The sequence below is a fragment of the Epinephelus moara genome, chromosome 18 (assembly GCF_006386435.1).
Source record: "Epinephelus moara isolate mb chromosome 18, YSFRI_EMoa_1.0, whole genome shotgun sequence".
NCBI classification, from domain to species: Eukaryota; Metazoa; Chordata; class Actinopteri; order Perciformes; family Serranidae; genus Epinephelus; species Epinephelus moara.
In genome coordinates, this window is record NC_065523.1 from 22,515,226 (window position 1) to 22,533,563 (window position 18,338).

The 18,338-nt window shown below is 41.2% G+C and overlaps 1 protein-coding gene across 1 annotated transcript; it reads left to right on the forward strand.

The window, feature by feature from the left end:
- The first annotated feature begins 1,426 nt into the window (after positions 1-1,426).
- LOC126405662 (transmembrane protein 235) lies at positions 1,427-18,123 on the forward strand. The gene is made up of 4 exons (XM_050069494.1): positions 1,427-1,857; positions 2,977-3,054; positions 3,572-3,709; positions 17,539-18,123. The coding sequence occupies exons 1-4, from the start codon at positions 1,686-1,688 to the stop codon at positions 17,781-17,783; spliced, it is 633 nt and encodes a 210-aa protein (XP_049925451.1). The 5' UTR covers positions 1,427-1,685; the 3' UTR covers positions 17,784-18,123.
- The last annotated feature ends 215 nt before the right edge of the window (positions 18,124-18,338 follow it).

An 18,338-nucleotide genomic window follows, 5' to 3' on the forward strand; every position in this document is an offset into this window, starting at 1 on the left:
AAAATAGATATTGATAGTTAGGCTTATTGAAATGTTACTTTGTTGGCCAGAAATAATATTCAACATCATGATACAGAGACGTGTATAAGTATAGCTTGTAGAAACAACAAAAGAAGGTCTTCTAATGTAAGTAAATACCCAATTTATTGAGTTATAGTCCTGTCCTTATTACAGTCATTTCTGTTTTTTAACGCGTGTAGCCTGTGTGTTATATAAAGATGTATAATTACATTTTTGTATTAATAGTGAACGTTTCCACGACAACGAGTAAAACAGTCTCGAGGGTTGTCTATCAGCCACTTGCAGTCTCTGCCCTTGCTGACTTTATGTGATGACGGTAAATACGTCACACTACTTAAAACTGAAGTCCAGAGGGTGGACATGTGGATTCAGCCTATCTCAGCTGCCCCACCTACACACCTCTATAAGTCTATAAGTGCCTGTTCATAAAGTACAACAGTATTTTTAAAATGATTGCTAGATGTAACAGGGTGCCATTCCAACCGAGCTGATTAACAAGTGAAGCCAGGATTAGTTTTATGTTCTCTTACTGAGTGTAGGTACATGAGGCAATGTGCTTGGCCTTGAATGTGGCTTTTTATGTGTCAAGTCTGTTTTGTATTTCTTCAGATATCTTGATTTTTATGTCCCTGCAGGGGACATAAAGCTTGAGAAAAACAAAAACACATTTCTTAATTTTTACTTTTGTTACACTTACTTGACACCAAAAGGAGCATAAATGATAGTTAATAATTAGCCTACATAAAAAGTGCCTTATGGCTATGTGTTATATTCAACCTTGCTTAATGTTGAATTTAATATTCACCTAATCTCTCAAGACAGATTTTTTACAGATGGATTTTCAGATTGATATTCACCTAATATTAACTTCAAATAGAAATGACACATAAGTACCCACTTTATTGAAATGTATTGTGTTTTGTTGGATATAATAGCATTTTTATGTCTTTTTTTAATAAAAAAAAAAAAAAAAAAGAACTGTCCCTTGGGGTTATTGTAACTTCCACCACACTTTACAAAATTACTTTTGTTTTTATTGATTAATTTTATTTTATTTTATTTTATTTATTTTATTTTATTTATTTGTCTGTTTATTTGTCTGTGTATCTATTCTATCCCTGGAGACAAAAGGTGGGCTCAGTACTGTTACATATTAGTCTCCAATTAAGTTACAGTCAAAAGAGTCAAGTCAACATCAGATAACTGAACTGTGGCCGGATGTGGGCTAGTTTGCATTAAAAATAAATACCAAGCACTGTCACGACACATTACGCGATCGGGATTTTATTTTGGAAATCCGCATCGTACATGTGGCGTTTCAGTCTCACAGCTTGAGTCCGTGGATCCTTCCAAGAGCGCTGTGCGCCACAATTACCTGTCAGTGTGCCGTGAGCCGGTGCCGAGGCAGACGCGTCTCTCTTCTCTTATTTTATTTAATTAACTTAGTTTATTGTAAAGTAAACAATTTCTGGAATGTGTTTTGCTCATCCTAAACTACGTTACAGGACCGTGATTGCCATGGAGAACCAGCCACCACAAGGATCCAGCGGGAGAGCTTTTACGCATCGCACATCTCGGAGCGTCTGTACAGATAACAGTGGAGAAAAATACAGAAACTGCACAGACTATTAGAGTAACCGCGCTCTGCGTTTGGACTGCACATAATGAGGTACGGATTGGTGGTTCTCACCGCTGGGTTCACAGGTTTGCTCAGCTTCAGCCTCCTCGCTGTGGCTATTGGGACAGATTACTGGTACATCATCGATGTGAATAAACCCAACTGCACAGGTCCGGACGACCTGAGTTCCCATTCTGGACTGTGGAGAATTAATGAAGGTATGTCAACTCAACTAAGCCTGCATGTTATACTCTGTAGTTCAGTGGGTGAGCTGTAATAAAAGTAACTTTTGCGCTGCTTCTTAACGTTGAGTAATAATTGAGAAGCCTTTATCATGTGGCATGAACACTGTGGTGCGTAAAAGCCTTGTTCTCAGGTTTGCAAATTCCAGTATTGATCTAGATGTTTACAAAAGATCGATCTAATGTGTAATACATGAGATGCCATTATGTGTAACATTGTTCATACATTTTTCACGGATCATGGGTCTCCCTTTTTCTCATGTTGCTGCCTTACCATGTTCACTGTCAGCAGCAGTCCATGACAGAAGCCATACATGCCTTAATTATTCCTCCCCCTTCCACTGTTAGGATGGCAAAAACTGCTTGCAATGAATTTTAGTTTTGTGACAGTAATGCACAGCAGAGGTGACATGTCAGTGGATTAAGCTCGGAGGAATAAATGAGAAAAAAGGGGCTTTGTGCTGAATTATTAACTCCTCCAAAAGATTTATTTTTAAATTTCACTTTTCACTCAGTGAGTATAATGAACCACACAGTGCCATTGATCCAAAACCTGGCATCCGGAGTTTTTTTCTTTCCTCTCTGTGTAGCAAGTGTAACCCCCCTTACATCTGTATCAGCCCCTGCAGGCAGCTGCAGGCGAACATGCAGGAGGCTGTAAAGAGATTCTGAGTGATGCCAGTGACACAGCTGCAGTATAATCTGTTTGCTGGCTGCACAGTTTGGGGTCCCAGATATGATAATGAGATAAAAGATAATGTTTAAAGCTCTTCAAGCTGTTGCACCTGTGACACAAAAGTGGAACATGCACTGACACTGTTATATTATGTACTATATTGGCTGAGCTCACAGGAGCAGCAGAGGTGCAAAGCTGTCACACGTGCAGACCTGAGGAAATATGTCACACAGAGGCATCTTTAATTGGCTTGATTCATTTAAGCATGCGCTGTGTTGCATTTCTGAATAAAACTGATAAATATTTGTGAAATTCTACGATAGCGAGTGATGCTGTTTGGTATCCAGGAGTAATTTTCTAGTCCTACAGCTCTGTCCACACATCTTGTCATGTGTAACCTTTTCTCTTGACATTTTCAGGCGCAAACATGAGCTCAGTCATCCCTTCTTTCACAGCAAATATGTCCAGCCTGTCAGAAACAGAAAGGCACCTTCTTGGTGAGTGGTTTTGTTTATCAATTGGCGTAAAAGTTGATAATGGGGTGGATTTAAAATAGTAAGTCAGTGATTCCTGACAAAAGTAACTGATAGATGGAGTTGGCTGATAAGATATTACATGTATAAGCAACAGTGTGCTGTCAGAAAATCCAATTCCAGAAGACGTACCTTAAGAAAACATGAACATTTTTGCTAGAGATGTTTTCTGCAACACTCTCTTTTTGCAACTTTGACAGTGAAATACAGTTATAAACTGTCCACAGTGACAGAAGCTATCTTAAGCAAGTCCCGACACTTTTCGAGTTGATTTTCATATCCAGCTGACAATGAGAATGGAAAGTGGTGGCTCCCTGGATGGGAGAAATCAATCTAAAACATCCCAAAGGCTTTTGCAAACGGCAGTACATCCAGCTGACTCGTAGTTAAGACACTTTCACAAAATCACAGCACAGTCTTTTTTTGAATCTTTAAGCACACAGTAACCGTTCTGCTTTTGTATGTGCATGTGTGATTGCAGGCTTGCATAAGGTGGTGGTCATCCTGTTGCCCCTCAGCCTGGTCCTGCTGGTACTCGGATGGATCTTTGGACTTGTCAGTTCGTTAGCCTGCAGTCCAAGATTGCTGGCTGGATCTGCATCCTACTTTCTCTGCTGCAGTGAGTCGACACAGATTTTTTTATTATTTTTTTGCTGAGTTTGTGGCAATTACGTGTGATTTGAGTGTAGGCTGAGGTTACAACCCCCTAGAATGGCTCATGACAAAGAGGTCTAACATAATCAGAGTCGGGATGAATGGAAATCAACATCCAATTTGCAAAGAAACAAGCCAGATCTCCATCAAACAAACCAAATTAATCAAACGAAGTCTACTAATAACAGACTGGTGCGCCGGCATATAACAGCTTGGTTTTGTCAGTATGTGAGACGTACAGCTAGATAGTGTAGTGTACTGATGGCACATTGTACACATACAGGTGTGTGTGTGTGCCTTTGTGTGTAGAAAACCTGAGAAATTCAGTTCCAGCTGCTCTCTCTCACTTCTGATTTACTTGTGATTTAAGGCAACTGCTAAAATCTCTTGCTAACCTTGTCAGACTGAGGGCCATATCTTCCAACTGACTAAAGAGGACTGTGTCTGCAGCTGCATGATACATATCTCTGTGTGGACGTTCAAAATCCAATCTGATTTAAAGGAGGAGTGTGTAAGATTTAGTGGCATCTAGTGGTGAGGATTGCACATAGCAACCAGCTGAATTCTCCCGAGTAGAATTCAGTGTTCATTGTTCAGGAGGATTTTAGCAGGAGTCGAATTTTCCACAGAGGTTTCTGTCTGTCCAAAACCAACGGATCAGGGGTTTCATTGATAAAACAATGTGTAGGACCCATACTGAAAATTTACATATAGACAGAAGCCAAAAATGGTTTAGATATATGTATAAAAATATCACCCTTTCATGGTGGTATCTGTATCATCCTCAAGCTCGGGTCCTCTGCCAGAGGCCTGGGAGTTTGAGGGTTCTGCGCAGTATCTTAGCCGTTCCTAGGACTGCACACTTCTGGACTGAGGCTTCAGATGTTGTACCTGGAATCTGCCGGAGCCACTCTTCCAGTTTGGGGGGTCACTGCCCCAAGTGCTCCTCCTACCAAGGGGACCACGTCAACTTTGACCTCCCACATCTGATCCAGCTGTTCTTTCAACCCTTGATACTTCTCCACCTTTTTGTGTTCCTTCTTTCTGATGCTGCTGTCGGCTCGTATTGCCTGCACCTGGGGTCTGATCTGCTGTGGTAGACCCCGGTTTCTATGGTCCTTGTGCTTAGGGCCTGTTCTTGTGCTGAGATGATTAGTGCTTCTGTGCTTTCTGTCAGTCCAGCATTCTCCAGCCACTGGTAGGTCTTCTTGATATCATAGTTTGTTTTGCTTTGCCCTGTTTGTCTATTCCCATCTCCATTTACCCTCGTGTATGCATTGCCTGTTACTACCTTGGTTTCGCAGACAGGCTGCTCCTGCTGTATGTGCTCACCTTATTCTGCTCCAGATGTTCAGGAGGTTTTTACCTTGAGCTGAAAAGTCTGCAGAGATCTTCTCTCCAAAACAAACAGACCTGGAGATTAAAACCAGTAAAAGCACAGAATAAGGTAGCGGTTCGTTTGCCTGTTCTACAGAAAACATGGCAGTCCTTATTTTCAGGTGATTATACAGTAAAGAAAACATACTTATTATATCACATTCCATTTCTGCCAATATATCCCTCTAAATCATACACACTGTATCTTTAATTGAGTCGAGTTAGGTAATGATTTTTTGCTCACACTCATATTAGAAGGGCGGAGATGGAGATTTTTTTTAAGGAAATAAGGAACGAGACGCTTTTAAACTGATGAGAGCAAACTGTGCACGACTTCCATCTCTTTTTTCGATCTGTTTGTCACATTTTGTGAGTAGACAAAGCATGATTGATTTAAGACACTCTACAATTATGGTAGCGCAACCATCTGTGAGAGATGGGACTCCCATATGTAAAACCACAGTTCTCACACCCTTTACAAAACACCACAACGCTGGAGAATAAAAACTGTTTCTAGTTATGATCTGACAGTTGTCTCGTAGCACCTGTGAGTCAGATTTGCATATACAACATTATGATTACAAGCTGGTTCATGATGAGCCTGAACATGATTTAAACAACAAACGGCCAAACAATTCTCACTTTGGAGATGGACGTAATTATCAGTATTGATCGCAGCGTGTGGAGTGATTGCTGATCATGATGAAGTGGCACAAAATTGCAGAGGAGCTGGATTAAAAGATCCAGACTTCACCCAGGAATCATCAGTGCATGCTCTCTCGTGTCATTCAATTCTTCAAATGGCATCCCCATAAAATATCAACAAAAGGAATTTTTATTTATTTTTGCTAAAATCGAGTGTGATCACACAGAGAGTCCATTAGATAGATTGTGGCCTGTTACACAGAATGTTGTCCCGATACTTGGGCAGTCAAATCATGAGCAAACGTCCTCCGAAAAATGTTATTGTGATCTCATCAGGCACAATCTGGACATTTGATGAAACACTTTTAACTACTGCTGTCTGCTGGTTTGTCGGTCTACTACTTAAATCAAGATTTTGGGAGGGACACAGAGAACACATCCTCTTTAATATCTCCCCAGCCTTCACCCCTGCCCCCATTAATAAGTAGCAGAGGACTTTTATTTTGACAAAATGAAAGACATTTACACTATAAATTGGTGCAGGAAACCTGATGGGGCCATCAACTCTTCCAACTTATATGTTTTCTCCAAAGTATTGAAACAAAACATGCACACATGAAATTTTGTAGAGACATTCATGATGCCAAGAGGATAAATCCTACGAATCCAAATCCATGCCAGAGCTGGACCCAGTGTAATTGTCCCTTCCAACAAAAATGGGGACTAATTCATCTCATATCATGCCTAACTTCAGTGGATCGTAGCATATCAGTTATGGAATTAATCTGCAGATGGTCCAATTCAAAATGAGACCAAACCTTTTTATGGATGTCAGTTTTTTGAGCCACACTGAAGGCCAAAATGTGACCAAGGTAAGGCTTGTCATTTTTAGCCAAGCCTCTGAGTCACCAAGTTATTTCTCCAGAGACCCTGGGGGATGGGAGCATCGTTGATATATAACAAAGTTCCCGTTACCAGACATGTGCAGTGGCCCAGTACCCTCAGACTTTATCCAAAATTTAAAATCATTGTTATGTTCGTGGGGCTCTTCCAACCTCTACTGAGACTCATTAAAGGACATTTTTAAGTAGATCCGATACTACCACTCCCAGAGAGCCTGTGCCCCTCGAAGCTTTTTAACCCCAACCTAAACCTACTTCTAACCTGAACCCTAAAACCAAGTCTTAACCCTCAAACAGGCCTTTGAAAAAGTGAGGACCAACCAAAATGTCCTCACTTTGCAAAAATGTCTGTTACTCTGTTGCGTAGATATGTTTTTTAGCATGTACAAGTACACACACACACACACACACTGACTCACATAACAACCAAACACATGATCTCCTCCAGGCTTAAACCTGGCACAGATAATTATGACTCCAAACATAACATAACACTTGAAAAAAATGTATATACTGTTCACTAAAAGGCGTATTGAATGCTTAAAAAAATAAACTGAATTTCCAACAGAAAAGGAGCTCAGAAATAAAACATGAACATCTTCCTCTTTGATGACATCAAAGAGTCCTCTTTAGCAGAAATGTCCCAGGTATGGTCCACACAGCAAGACTGAACTGCTACTTCATTAAATGGCAGTGCAAGGATATGCTTTCATCAGAAATACAATAACATCAAGACGTCTTTTTTTCCCCTTGACTGTAGAGGGTTCAGCTGTTGAGCATTCACCATAAATAGAATATCCAAGAATGCATTTGATTAAGTCCGAACTCCAAGGGAATGAGTTTGAACCTCGTTTTGGTTACAGTGGAGGTTGGATGAAACAATCTGTCACAGAAGTGGGGGGTCTTATTACTGTATATACTTTGCCATCACTGCTGACAGGCCCAGCCCTCCATATCACACAGAAGGGACAGCTAATTACATGCTTTGTAACGGCCCCTCAGCCTTTCTACATCACAAGACCCCAAGCACCTATGCTCTTCCACTTTGAAAACCGCCTCTGATAGACAAAGGAAGGGGTAATGCTCAGCAAAATAATCCGACATAATCCGAGTATTGGCACTGGCCCAGTGTTTAAATACATCCACACAACTGAGTGTTAAATTTAATTAACATCATTCAGACCACCAGACAATATGATTTTAATAATACACTGACATGGATTTTCACCATAAAAATTAAATATCAACTCTAGCCCTTTTTAAATAGGAACTGTGCAAATTTTCAGGAAATCCCAATCAGTCTTCTTTCAGCATTGGCAGTAAAAAAATAAAATTGGGGAGTGCGGCAAAATGCCACCTACCTACTTTTGTTTATACAGAATGTGCCTTTTTTGGGGCAATGGGGGGCGTGAGCAAGTGTAGCTCAGCGTGTGCCGTAACCAGTGACGTGGGAGGGAAGCTGCGGCTGGTCAGTCCTTCAGCGATTCTCTCATAAGTTGACCCATTCTTCACTGTTCATATCATTTGACGGTTAATTGCCTCTTCGTTTGCGAGAGCAAGGAGGGCACGCAATTCCTTGTCTCCCCAGTTGCTCATCTTTACAGTGTCTGTCAGGTTTGCGTTTCCCTCTTGCTACTAGCTGCTCATTCCTGCTATCAGCTGTTTACTGTTTATCCACCTCCAGTGGCTCGCACGTGCGGCCCCTCCCATTGCGGAAGGCCGCCTCGGTCTGTTTAAACCAAAAAAGGTTCCGCCAATATGACTACCCTACGAGGCGGAAAATTGGGCACCTCGGATCAACTCGCCAATCCGGTTCTGTGTGTCTAAACACTCGCAGCTTGCCAGCAAAACGGCCCAACATTCGCCGAAAATCTGGCAGTGTAAAAGGGGCTATAGTGTAATTTAAATATTTCGTACGTATTTTTGGTATGGTACCTTTGGAACCAAAAGTAACCCTTCAGACATGGACCTTAGCATTTCCATCGCAAACAGTATTCTTTCATGTGAGTGGAGTTGTTGTCACTCACTGATTCGTCCAGCACTTTATTAGTCTGCACCTTGTTTATTGTCTTCATAAAGGGGTTGCATTTACATAACATTTTCAGAACAAAATAAAACAGGCTGCAGTGAGAGTCTCTCTCGGTGGGATATCTAAAAATAGCGGGTTTGTGTATTTAGTCCTACTAAGGCAAGCTCAGGGGTTTAGTGTTGCCAGAGCCCACAGGAACAACGCTCCACAACACTTTTTATCTCTCCCAGTGAGGACTGGGATATATGCAGTTCACATAATCCAGTCAAAATTAATATATATTTTTAAATGCTTGAAGATCCACCCAGTACTATAAGTGTATGTCATCCAAAAGACACAATAAAACTAAAGCTATTGACCAATCAACAGACTGCAGTGTTCACAGCTCCACCTTTTAGCACCAGATCTGTGTGCTAGGTACCCCAACAGAGGGGCGGCCAAAAATGGGGACGGTACAGAACGGTTCCATTGGTACCATCCACAAATTTTCACAGTGGAAACCGAAAAAAAAAAAAGCGCACCGAGATGAACTGAACCATACTGTACTGCTCGGTGGAAACGGGGCTTCGGTGTTAACTGTAACAAAAGTACACAGTATTGACCTCGGATCTCTCCTTTACACCCCAAGGGTTAAGGTCGAATGTATACACTCAAAAAATCACTTTATATTTCTGATTTTCCGCCTACAAACCTGTTAAAGTTAATTGCAATAAATCATTGTGAAAGCCAAAAGTTTATCAAAACAACTTCCATTGTTCTAAAAACTGTAAGGGATCAATTTAGTCTTACAGAAGTTCGCACGTGGTTATAGAAAGAAATAAAGCCACATTTAACAATGCAAACACAGTTTAGGCCAGAGGCATAACATTAACTGAGCCATATGCACTCTGTAAATCTGCAGTATCAGCTTTTATAATATTCATCTCTTCTCCATCTACTACTTTGTACGCACAGTCAGTGTTCACTGAAATTGAAATGAAACTGAAGTTTATCGACAAGTGGGTATGCCAAAAGTTATTTTAAATATCACTGGATGTTCAGCCTTAATTGAACTGCAGATGGCCAGGCCTCTCCTGCATCTCATTCGGCTTTACCCAGTTAGATGAGAAAATGTCTTTATGCACTCTGCCACCTTACCACAATCCACATTACTCAGTCTAAATGGTTTTATTGGTCTATTTACTCTGTTTAAATGGTGATGTCTCCCAGTGATCAGCTTAGACTCTCTGCCTGGTACGGAAACAGCACCAAACAGGACCGCAAGGCCCGGCAAAGAGTGGTTTGTTAAGCTAAACATACTATAGGCGCTGCTCTACCCTGCCTGAAGGATGTTTACACCAAAGTAAGGCCAGGAGAATCATTAAAGCGCTCAACCACTCGGAAAACTGCTTTTTCTCCTTTTTGAGTTTCGGAAGAAGGTGCCAGTTTCCCGCAGTTCACAAACTCAAGGGGTCCACATTGTTCCAACGTTGATGTTATAAGGTGTCTGCACAAAGTTGTACATCTGGACCAGGGACGCCTCACAGGACAGGTTGAACTCAAAGTGGGATTTCAACAGTTCATCAAACAGAGCTATGGAGCTGGTTTCCTGTCAGCGGATGAGCCGTTTGTCCACAATGATGAAGAAAGTGTCAGTCCTGTTCTTTGTTCTGCCCACAGCAAGGAGATACAGCTGCTGACTCTCTTCCCCTTGGGTCGTCATCAATTCTGCAGCATGACTGGAAAGCACAAAATATCAAAATGAGACAGTTATGGTTACGGGGTAAAAACTTTTGATGAAAGCCTGCCTCGATTGCTTAATTAAAAAACAGCAAACTACTTTTGCTTCTCAAGTGCTGCCTAATGTGTAATGATGCATACCTTAAATATCTCTAGACTGAATTATATTATATAGCATTAAAAATCTAGTTCATCTTGGTTATCTTCAGGATGATGAGCCTCAATAATCAATACATAAAAAGCTGCAGGACAGTTTCTAAATTAAAATCCAATTTGTAAAAATGCACAAGTTTGTTTTCACCCTACAGACGACTCCCTCAAGCTGCAGGATGCCTGCGCTTTGGTGCTTGTTGTCAGGACCTGATGCTGAGGATGGACTAACAGGTCCCTGGCCTCTGTCCCATGAGCTCATCCTTCAGCCACCAGGGTTTAGATTTGCTACCTTTTTTTAGCATCAGTTCTCCTGTGATATGCATGTTAAAAACATAACAGTGAAACAGCCAAAAATGTTAAGGACATGAGTGTTTATCAGGGGGCAAATACGTACTTAATCTTTATTGCAATGACAATGCTTTAAATTTTATGAACCCTCAATGTCTCACACGCACACAACACACCAAATTACTGAATTAAAGAAGGCATCGTTCAGAGTGCAACAATCCCCAAAGCATTCCTCATCCTCTAACTTCACGTAGGTATCCTTCTGTTAAAGAGAATTCAAAAGCCTGCAGTAGAGAGCTGACATTTCTCTCACTAGTTGGCCTACTGCACCTGTTAATTATGTGAAATTTAAATGTCAAAGAAGCTGTGCTTTAGAAACCAAGACATCCTGATCTCTGGCAATCATCAGTAAAACATGACCATCTCGTCCTACAAAAGACGTAACAGAGTGCATCAGGGATTTTTTGTTTGTAGGCTCCTGTCCAGTTCCTGTTTTACTGTGGCTGTGCTGTGTTGCTTTTCATCAACACCACAGAGTGTTTCCATCTGCCTACCTGTTATTGGCTGCAGCTCAGAGAGTGTTGGCAAGACGCCTCACATGTCCATGTGTGTGCGTTCTGTTCACCTACCTGTTGGCGCCTCAATTCTACGTCTGGCGTCTCATTTATAAACATTGCATATGCACAAAATGAGTCCTGAAAGAGGCGTACGCCACTTCCCACGCAAAAGATGTGATCATAAAAAATAGACTTGATAAGAGAAACTTTCATCGATGATTACAAACATCTTGGAGACAGGAAATTGGGGACGCAGAAGGAGAGCTGGAAGCCTGATTGTAGAAATTGTTGTTGGTTCCGAACCCTCTGCCTCTTCAATCACGTCCCCTGCCTGCCCCTTTCAGGTACCGTCACCCCCCGACACACTAAACTGTATTGGTCTGTGGGCTCATGGCCTCGTTTCTTGGTTCAGCCCGGTTTGAACGTCAAGCCTGAACCCCAGGGACTGTGTAGGCTTCCAGCCTGAAGAACAAACTGTTACATTTGTCGCTTCATCTGCCCACGTTCCTGTTTCGCTTGTGTCTAAATTTAAGGCTATTACCAACTATGAATCCCATGAATTTATGTCACCACTGCATACTGTATCCATCATGATGGCCTTTTGTATTCTCATTTAGCCACTTGTTAGCAACCGCCTTTTTTTAGGACAAGTAAAGGCTTCAGAATTCAACAAGTAGGGTATTTGATGATGTATTATATTGTAAAAGAAAATATGAAAATCTCTTAAGTTTACATTAATCAGCTTTATTTCAGGCATTTAGCCAAAAACAATATAAAAAAATACATTCATTTTGAGACAACGGAACCAGGAGCGCAACTCATATCTGGGTTTTCGGGCTCATTCCTGAAGCACACTATTGACAGAAGTAGCCTAATACTTTGGGTCAGATTCATTATAGTGGGATTAAATTACATTTACCTGTAAACTGAAAGATATCTTCAATAATGAAATTTCTTTCTACCTCATTTATTTCCATACATTGGATCACAACACTGGAAAGTGTCAGCTTCGGTGTAATATTACCAAAAAAGCACAAACTTTTGCAGCCTCTGATTTAGAATTGCTTGTTCCAGGACAATGAGATCTGGCTCTGTCTCTCCGCTGATGGTAATAGCCCATTCTTTGAGACTCTCTCCTTCTCTTGAGGAGCAGGGCAGCTTATCTGTGAGAGAACTGGATTTTGAATGGCCTAAACACAAAACACAAACACAAAGACAACTTCAAGGAATAGTTTAATTGTTGGGACCTACCTTTGTTTGCTACTTTGCATAGGGAACACAAACTTGTCATTTTTACACTCCTGTTTGTGCACCGATTTGAACAAACAGGATATAATGTGATTGGTGATCTTTAGGAGGTGGTGGTGGTGGTGGGCAGATTCCTCACCACATTTGGCCATAGTCAGGTTCGCTGCTTCCCCCTGCTTCCATTCTTCATGCGAAACAAATCGTCTTCTGGAAGAGAGTGAAAAAGCACATTTCCAAAAATGTCATACTTATGCATTAGAGGAAAGAGCTCTGCTTTTTCGTCAGTGGCTTTGGCACATCCATTAGGGCCTGCTGCAAAAATATATCCTAGCCAAGAGAGCAAACAAACAATGGTTTATGGAAACAAATTTCCCCCCTGACAATGATTGAAGATTATATTCTCCATAATGAACGCACTTAGCTTCCAACTACTCACCTTCAGTGATGAAGTATAAGAATCCAGGCTTCAGTCTGATGCATCTCTTCCCTTTTTCACTTCATCTTCACCAACATGTTTCCATCTTCACTTTCTAAGCTCTGGGGACAAAGCACTTTTAGCAGGTTATGTAATAAGCTATTATATATGAGTTTCCTCATAGAGGTTAATATTTTTTCATCAGTTGTGTAACCTTTGCTCACAGTAATGTGTTCGAGTGTCTTGTTTTGATCGAGAAGAGATAAAGAAATTGAATTTACTTTGACAAACTGTCGGGGTTTTTTATGTTAAGAGGTGAACTGCACATCACTGTGCGCAAAGTTGTATTATAGAGCAGCCAACAACCTTTTATTCTAGTACATAGAGAAATTCAAATCAAGTCTATTCACTATAAGCCGTTGACAGGAACATTAACTGTTTAGCCGTATTTGCTTAATGCAGCAGCAACATATAAAAATCAACCTATTCTGATGGTAAATGATCATCATGTTACTTTTAAAGTAGATCAGAGTAAAACAGACCTCGTCTCGATACAAATAGAGTGCTCCAGGGAGGACGTATTTCTGTAGGCTGACGTGGAAGTTAGCATCTACCTGGTTCCTTTGTGAAAAAGCCAAAGGGATTTTTCCATTTGATAACATGAATGGAAGGCAGCTAACCAAAAACCCATTCAAAAAACCCACAAACTTTGAGACAAGGGAACCAGGAGTGCTTAAATGCGAACTCATTTCCGGGTTTTAGGACTCACTTCTTGACCCCTCTGCTAACACCAGACTGCAGCTTCTATCCTTTAACATTGGACGGCTGCACCAGTGGTTGGTAGCTTACCTATAGCCACTGCTAATTATATCATTCCTCAGTCAGCTAATGTTTAATATATAATGCAATATTTTAAATGAACCTGCTGTGGTAGTTAACTGAGGGGTAAAAGCCAAGTCCGGCCACAGGTTGACTCCCAACCACAGCGAATTCACGAATCCAAGAATAGCAAAGGAATGGCCTGCCTTACTCTGCCTCTGATTGGCTTGCCCTGACATTCTTCCCTTAAGTGTAACCAATCCCACTCCTCTTGCCTAAACCTCACCCATACAATCAACGAAGACAACAAGTACTAGCCAATCATAGAGAGTATAGGGCGGGACATTCCTTCGCTATCGTAGGATTTGCAAATTTGCTTCCTGCAGCAGTCTGCTTAAAACAGCATAAATTGTACTTAACACAATCAGTGCTTGTGATTTAACCAGTTTATTTTGACTAGCTATTGAATTAAAATAAGAGGCTTTTCCTCACCTCATGTGCTGCAGCAGGTGTGACTACCAGCACCCTAAAATTACATTGGACTTTAAACTTGCAGACTCCTTGTATTGTGCTTTTTCACACATGTTCCAGTGTCATGTTTTGCCTCAATATATTTGTGTTGTCGCTTTTTCTCGTGGGTGCCTCCTGCTTGCAGCCTTTTTATAAAGCCCCGACCTCACCTGAGCACTGTCGGGATACACGGCCATACTTGTTTTGTGTGTGTGTGTGTGTGCGTTTAAATATCACATTGGCACTAATGTCAATGACAAATTCCAGGTCTTACCTGACAAATTAGAGCTGAACTTACATTGCATCAGTTCAAGGTGGAGTACACAAAGACTAGATATTCAATTAACTCTGAACAGGGGCAGGTGAGCAAAGTCCAATCAGCTACATCAGTGTAGAAAACAACACCCCTGTTTTGACACAAGACAACTCAGATGCACTCCACACCCCAAAAATGGCCTATTCCTGAGTAAGAAATGTGAGTATAAGAGAAAGCATATCCAAACAAAATCCAATCTAAAAACAAGTTTATTGTTGAGCCTTGTATCAATTCATCTTTGGAAATTCACATCATGCACTGCAGCACTGATTCATTTGGCCTCAGGTCTGAGTTTGCAGCTCAAGGCTCCTTTAAAAAGCTACCTTTACTCCATTAAAATGTTGAAATTTGAAGTGCTTCTCTAAGTGAGCATAAAAGATGTTTAACAAATCCTTAGTGTGGTATTGGTGCGGTAAGAGCGCAGACCTCACATGAACTCCACGGGAGCTACAAAAAGTCATACTGTACACAGAAGACTATACATAATGGATGGACTGTAGAGGAGAGCTAAAGGTTAAAGCGTGTCCAGGTAAGAGCACTAATCAACTGCAAGGGGAGTGTAAGACAGACTGTGTTCATAAGGGCTTGTATAGGTATTTACTCCATTTGTTCCCAGCAGACTACAATACCAGCTGTAGTTTAGGGGCTGTTGGTGAAATATGAGAGGGGGAGAGGCAATGAAAAACAGAGGAGGCACTTCTTAAGCATATGGTAGGGAGTATCTGGCTTAGATGAGGGGCAGTTAAGCTTTAGTTGTATTTTGTGTTCATTTTAAATACCCTTAAGAAAAGGTGTGTTTTCTGTTAAAAAAAAAAATACACCAAAAAAAATTACACTACTTGTCATAGCCAGAAACTCATTCATTCATTCATTTTCTGTAACCGCTTATCCTGTTGGGGGTTGCAGGGGTGCTGGAGCCTATCCCAGCTGCTATTAGGCGAGAGGCAGGGTACACCCTGGACAGGTCGCCAGACTATCACAGGCCTGACACATAGAGACAGACAACCATTCACACTCACATTCACACCTATGGACAATTTAGAGTCACCAATTAACCTGCATGTCTTTGGACTGTGGGAGGAAGCCGGAGTACCCGGAGAAAACCCACGCTGACACGGGGAGAACATGCAAACTCCTCACAGAACAGCTTCCCCACCCCTGGTTCGAACCCCTCACCCCGGGTTCGGACCAGGAACCCTCTTGCTGTGAGTCGATGATGCAAACCACTGAACCACTGTGCATTCCTATAGCCAGAAACTGTGAACACCTAAAAAATCGTCACATTGTCAAATCACTGATGGTCTTTAAACACATCATTTTTGATTAATTATTTCATCAAGAAACTAGTGATATTTCATTAAAATCACTATATGCAATGTTATGTCTCATTTAAAAATGTCACCAAAAAATAAATGAATAAATAAATGAACATTTGCACTAACCAGATCCTGTAAAAGATATTATATTTTGCACTTCTGCAGGCATGACAAAATATATGTTCTTACAGTTTTTCTGGGGAAATGGTCATTACGTTCACATTTTACTGACTCCAGCTGTGTGCATGCTGTGATGTGTGTGATGTGTGGGCTTATTAAATGTTGTGGGTTTTGTGTTGCGCATCAATATTCAGCTGAAGTGCACACACGGCTTGTGCGATGATGTGAATTTTAAGGTGGATTTGCATTATTTTGCTTAAGAAATCAACTGTTTGTTCGGGTGATAACTCTCCCCGTGGTGTTTGCTAATTGCATCGGCTCCATGTGAATATACAAAAACATGGTTATTTTTGGAGGGTTATGCATTTTCATTCAGTCACTCAGGGGGGCTCAAGTCCAGGGAGGTTCAAGATTAAAAAAACAAACAAACAAAAAAATCACAGCCAACCCCATCCTCTGATAAATGAAGTACAGTCCCTTAAGATTAAGTCTAAGTGAAAAGGATTTGCTCGCCCTCTATGAAAGGGACATCTGCAGAATCCGCTGTGTCTCCCGTAGCACTGCTGATGATAGCTGTACTTGCTAACCTTTCGTTCTTTCTTTCGCTCTCTCTACCTTCTCTGGTGTGCTCACCTGCCAATTAGACACACAACATGATAGACTTTAAGAGACAAACCCACGGTTGTGATTTCAAATGACCATCTGCAATTAACAGAGGTTAATTGCAGATGACTGTGCGGCGTGTAGTGTTTCTGCCCTCTGTGGTGCCACAGTAAAGGTCAGTCTGAAATGCCCATGTAGTGATGACTGCTCGGTATTTAAAGTGATTTTGGGGTTGGCATTCAGTGATATGGTTTCTCCTGTCAGTGCACCTCTGCAGCCATTTTTATGCAAGACTCGTCTGTTAGGGAACTCAAGGAATAATAAAAACGTGCACAGTAGAAACTTCATACTTGCACCACAGGTTCCTGCTGAGTAAATCATTGTTTTATATTTAAAAGCACCTTATTGGAGTAATCTGAATATGAATGAGAAAAATGCTTGTCTTGAAGCTGCTTTAAATAGTTAATGCTTTAAGTGTTTCTCATTAATGGACTTGTATTATCTAGTATGATCCACTGAGTTAAATGAAGACAATTAAGTTGGAAAATGATGATATGCTAATTAATGTATTATCACCTCAATGATCTCATTGTGAGAACTGGGCAAGTATAATACATCATGATGATTATGGTGTTTGATAAGCTGAGACGGTTCTTGTACTTGAGGAATTCTTTACAACGATCCACTTACAATGGATCCGTTTCTATGTTACAGGCACAAATCTGGAAGGTTCTGTTTCTCCACTGATGCCAGCTGTCTGTTTCTGTGCACCAACAGGTCTTTTCACCCTGTCTGGGGTCAGCATCTACATCAAATACTCCAACCTGGCCATGGAGGAGTTTCAGCGGATCGTGCCCCCAGAGAACCTTGCCCACGTGCACGTGTCCTTCGGCTGGTCCTTAGCCATAGCCTGGCTCTCTTATAGCCTGGAGGTGGCCACCGGCTTGCTGCTCATGCTGGCTGCCAGAATAACTCAGATGAAGGGACGCTATGACTCTGGTGTCGCCATTGCTATGTTATAGATTGTTATTTGATGTCCAGGTGAATGTTACTGAAGTGTAATGAGAGAAAAAATCTGCTCTGTTTTTCTGAATTAACAAGACTGTTACTGTAAAACTGCAGTTAGTAGCCCGGGCAATTGCTTGCTTAAAACACTTAACTTAACAGACTATATTTCGGACAGGTGTCTATTACCCCTTTTCAACAGGCATGGATTGGCTTGGCTTGTCCCCCATTATTTTGTTGCATATAAACTTTCTTTGTGAAGCACCAAAATAAGGAAATGTTGAGTTTTCGAGCAGCAGCTTCACACAACATCTAATAGGGCTGATAGCGATGAACGTTAATGACATTAAAGGGAAATTTCGGTTTATTTCAACCTGTCTCCTATCGTCCTAAACTTGTTTCAAGTGACTAGTGACATAGAAATAATAGTTAGCATGTTAGCCGTTAGCCTAGATACAGCCGTAGCGTGAGACCTGTTAAAACGTAAGTGAACGGGCATACTTCAAGTGCAAAGTTAGTCCACTAAACAAGCTTTTTTTCCACAAAGACCGCCTCATATCGTTAGGATAAAT

Bases quoted from the DNA above. Each gene is read 5' to 3' on its own strand.
- LOC126405662 (XM_050069494.1), top strand. From the start codon at position 1,686: ATGAGGTACGGATTGGTGGTTCTCACCGCTGGGTTCACAGGTTTGCTC. The intron at 1,858-2,976 runs GTATGTCAACTC...TGACATTTTCAG, and splicing joins ACTGTGGAGAATTAATGAAG to GCGCAAACATGAGCTCAGTC. The intron at 3,055-3,571 runs GTGAGTGGTTTT...GTGTGATTGCAG, and splicing joins AACAGAAAGGCACCTTCTTG to GCTTGCATAAGGTGGTGGTC.